The sequence below is a fragment of the Cibotium barometz genome, chromosome 51 (assembly GCF_041138505.1).
Source record: "Cibotium barometz isolate CiBa-2024 chromosome 51, ASM4113850v1, whole genome shotgun sequence".
NCBI classification, from domain to species: Eukaryota; Viridiplantae; Streptophyta; class Polypodiopsida; order Cyatheales; family Cibotiaceae; genus Cibotium; species Cibotium barometz.
In genome coordinates, this window is record NC_141096.1 from 5,324,729 (window position 1) to 5,328,191 (window position 3,463).

The 3,463-nt window shown below is 43.7% G+C and overlaps 1 protein-coding gene across 1 annotated transcript; it reads left to right on the forward strand.

Annotated features, from left to right (window-relative positions):
• Window positions 1–1,011: 1,011 nt before the first annotated feature.
• On the forward strand, window positions 1,012–3,025 carry LOC147609243 (uncharacterized). Its single transcript, XM_086787927.1, has 3 exons — window positions 1,012–1,258; window positions 1,549–1,606; window positions 2,039–3,025. The coding sequence occupies exons 1-3, from the start codon at window positions 1,116–1,118 to the stop codon at window positions 2,654–2,656; spliced, it is 819 nt and encodes a 272-aa protein (XP_086644053.1). The 5' UTR covers window positions 1,012–1,115; the 3' UTR covers window positions 2,657–3,025.
• Window positions 3,026–3,463: the final 438 nt, after the last annotated feature.

Here is a 3,463-nt window from a genome sequence, read left to right on the forward strand (position 1 = left end):
GTCATTCGTCCATGGCCCTTTATCTTTGGAGCTGAGCTAGGGCCACGACCCTATTGGTTTCCTTAAATATTCTCCAGATGAGAAGGCTTGGTGGATCAGCCCTGCTACTGAGCCTTCCATGTCTTTGAGAGTCAGAGTGGGTCTCGGCCCCGTCTGATCCTTGATCAACGACATATGGGACTCCTTATCCACTTCCAGCCCGAGCTAGACCCAAATGAAAGAAACATGCAATAAAAGCAGACACAGAAAAGGAAAGGGAAAATCGCAGTTTGCAAAAACCTCGTTCTTTGCCGCAACACGATGAACACCTCATACAAAAGGAGAAATCCAGCTAAGCCCGTTTGCTTCTGCTCCCTTGTCGCCAAGTTCCTCACCCAAAGGCTGGCCGCCTGCTGGTCCTCCTCCTTCAGCTACTCTTCCCTTGGGGCGAAAAGCAGGAGCGTATATCTACGATTGAGCAGCGTCTAGAATGGAGAATCGCCTGCTGAGCGTCGCTCGGCTTCCTCACCGTTGCTTTTCTCCTAAAAAAAACACTTTCTCTGACTAGCTTCTTGTTGTCTTTTGATTTTTTTCTTTCTTTCTCCTTACAACGCCTTCCCACATCAATAAATGCAACTTGGCCAATTCTTTCCCAACTGTGCTTGCACAATTAGAAAAATGGAGAGTGAAACTTGGGCATCACATCACGTACACATCAGCCTCTCAACGCGAGAAGCGAACAGGAATAGCGTGCGCTTCCACTAATAAGAAAATGGAGAGTAAAACTTGGGCACATTACATCACATACACGTCAGCCTCTCAATGCGAGAATGTGAACGGGAATCACTTGCTCTCCTGCTAAGAAAATGGAGAGTGAAACGTGGGCATCATATGCCCAGATACTCATCATCTAAGGCTATTTTGTCCTTCACTTTTATAAGCAAAGGGTCACCTGAGATAGAACATAAGCGTGAGCCTATGCGAGAATGTGAACAAGAATCACGTGCACTCCCACCAACGCCATTGCGAGAGTCACCACTATTCTATGGTTCCGGACAGCGTGCGTTTAAATGACCGTTATCACCTGGCTAATTAATAATGTGTGCGCATGTAATATTATGTAATGCCATGGAATCATGGATCATGGTTCTGGCTTTAAGACTGCAGAAGAAGAAGTAAGAAAGGTTGCCTGGCGAGCTTCCGAAGCCCCTGGGAGGCACTCGTCGCATGAAGAAGAAGAAGAAGAACAACAACAATCCAAGCTCACCGCCTCGCACAGGTTGTCTTCTTCTCTGTTTTTTTCACTTTTAATTGCTACGTTTCCCCGCACCATTTCTCCCCATCTCTGCTTGCCCCACATTTTACTTTTTTGGGGGACCTTTTCTCATCTTATAACATATAATTTCTCTCTTGTTTTTCCCCGATTTGGCCCTAACTCCCTTGGATTTAGCCCTAATTACTGACACAAGACAGTTTCTTTTTTGTTGCAAATTTTCTCCCCTATTTCCACAAATTTTCAGCATTTTTTTTTTCTTCTGAATTTTTATACCCTTACCCTTGTCTTCACAGCCCGCGCACTGACTCATCAGCTGAACTCGCCGCCGAAGAGCCTCATTGCTGCTTGCAGGTAGCATTCTCTTTTTGCTACTAAATTCTCATTTCTACCATAGCCAGGATTAAAAGCATCTTAGCTTCAATTCAGCCATGGCTGGGAGAAGTTGCTCTCCTTGGAAAATGTATGAAAGAAAGAATTGTTCTAGACTTGCTGCAGATGGCCCTTATTTAGGTATCTAATTACCCCGATTTAGCTGTAGGAAGGGTTTTACTGTCTATCTTAAAAAGGGAAAATATATTAACTAAAAGTGATCAACGTGTGCTGAGAAATGCCTAGCATGCCTGATTTGGTGCATAATGAAAGCATAATGGCAAGATTAGCGTAATAATACGGAGAAGGTTTTTTCTGATATCAAACTTGACCCATGACATTCATCAACCTTTTTAAGGGAAGTTTGGACTCAGGATTATCTTTTGCACTCACTTAACCCATGCTTATTGGCAGGATTACAGCCAGGTGGAAAATGAAGAAGTGGATGGAGACCCGTTCAAGGTTCTCGAGAGGCTTGATGATATCATAGAACGTCTGGTAAAGAGCTGCAAGGTGAAGCCTGACATTGAATTGCATGCTGGGGATGGCTTTCATCATCTCGATTCCACAGAAGAGCTCATCAATGCCAGGGTTTTGGAGGACCGCTTGGACAAAATAATACAAAGGCTCTCACAAAGAGTTCATTGTAGCAAAGCAGGCAAAGAGGGGCTCTGCATGACGCCGCCCACAGCTGAGCCAGTTGATGTGAAATTGGGCAATTATCCCACTCCAAAGCCATCATCCCATGTGTCTCCTCTGGGGACACATGGGTTTTCAGTTAGGGCAAAGGATGGCAATCCCATGACTCCCACCTCACCCTCCTGCAGGATACCTCTCCTCACTCCGAGGTCCTTGTTGTCAAAATTTGGCTCTTCTGAGAAAGCGGACACACAGGCTTCCCTCACAACTGGGAGATTATCGAGTGGTAGGTCCGGAAGGTTTGCTGCAGCTTTTTCTTTCCTGGCTTCCCCTAGAAGAGCTTCCTTCAGGGTTGGAAGCCCCAATGCTTATGATGGGCTTATGGAAAGGTGAAGCATAGTGGTCAGGAACACCTTGCTTCAAGCTAACCCCATTTGTCACAATCTTAACCATGTACAATTCAAGACCATTATACATTCTTCCTAACAGACAGGATCATATTCTTTCAAAGCAAGTAACGATGTTGAAGGTTGTGGGAAGTTATATAATTTCTTCATGCTTGTCCATGCACATGTCTTTCCTTCTCTAGGGGGCTTGCCTTCTCTCTCGGGCGGTATTTACGGCATGTCATTCACATGCCTTGTTTGTATGCACCTCCTGATCATTGTCTGCAGCTTAATACAACTCATACATCCTTCTCATTGCCCTTGTACATGCGAATGATATGATATTTTATTTTTAATCATTGCACGGTCAGCTTGATGTATGCTTTGCCAACACTGTACAAATTGTACCATATTTGCACAAGTAGAAGTGCACTTAAGCATTCCATGAGCTGGTAGGTTGTTTATTTACACCCATAAATGTAGGTAAGGATTGTTATATTATTGAGGTATTGATACAAACATGTAGAAGACCATCAGCTATAAAGCATGAGAAAGTTCGTTCAAGTTTTCTATCATATGGTGCACATCCAAGAGCATGGTCTCTCGTCTCGTCCTGGGTTTAGTAGATATAACAGATCTTGATTTCTTTTCAGCAACTTATAGACCTTGCCATGATGTGTCAAAAGAGAAAGGCTCTATCTAAGTCTATAAGAGCACTCTACTCTCGATAAAGAGAAAGGCTCTATCTAAGTCTATAAAAGCAATGTACTCGATGAAGCTGAATGAATCAATCCAATCAAAATTATTGAGTCAT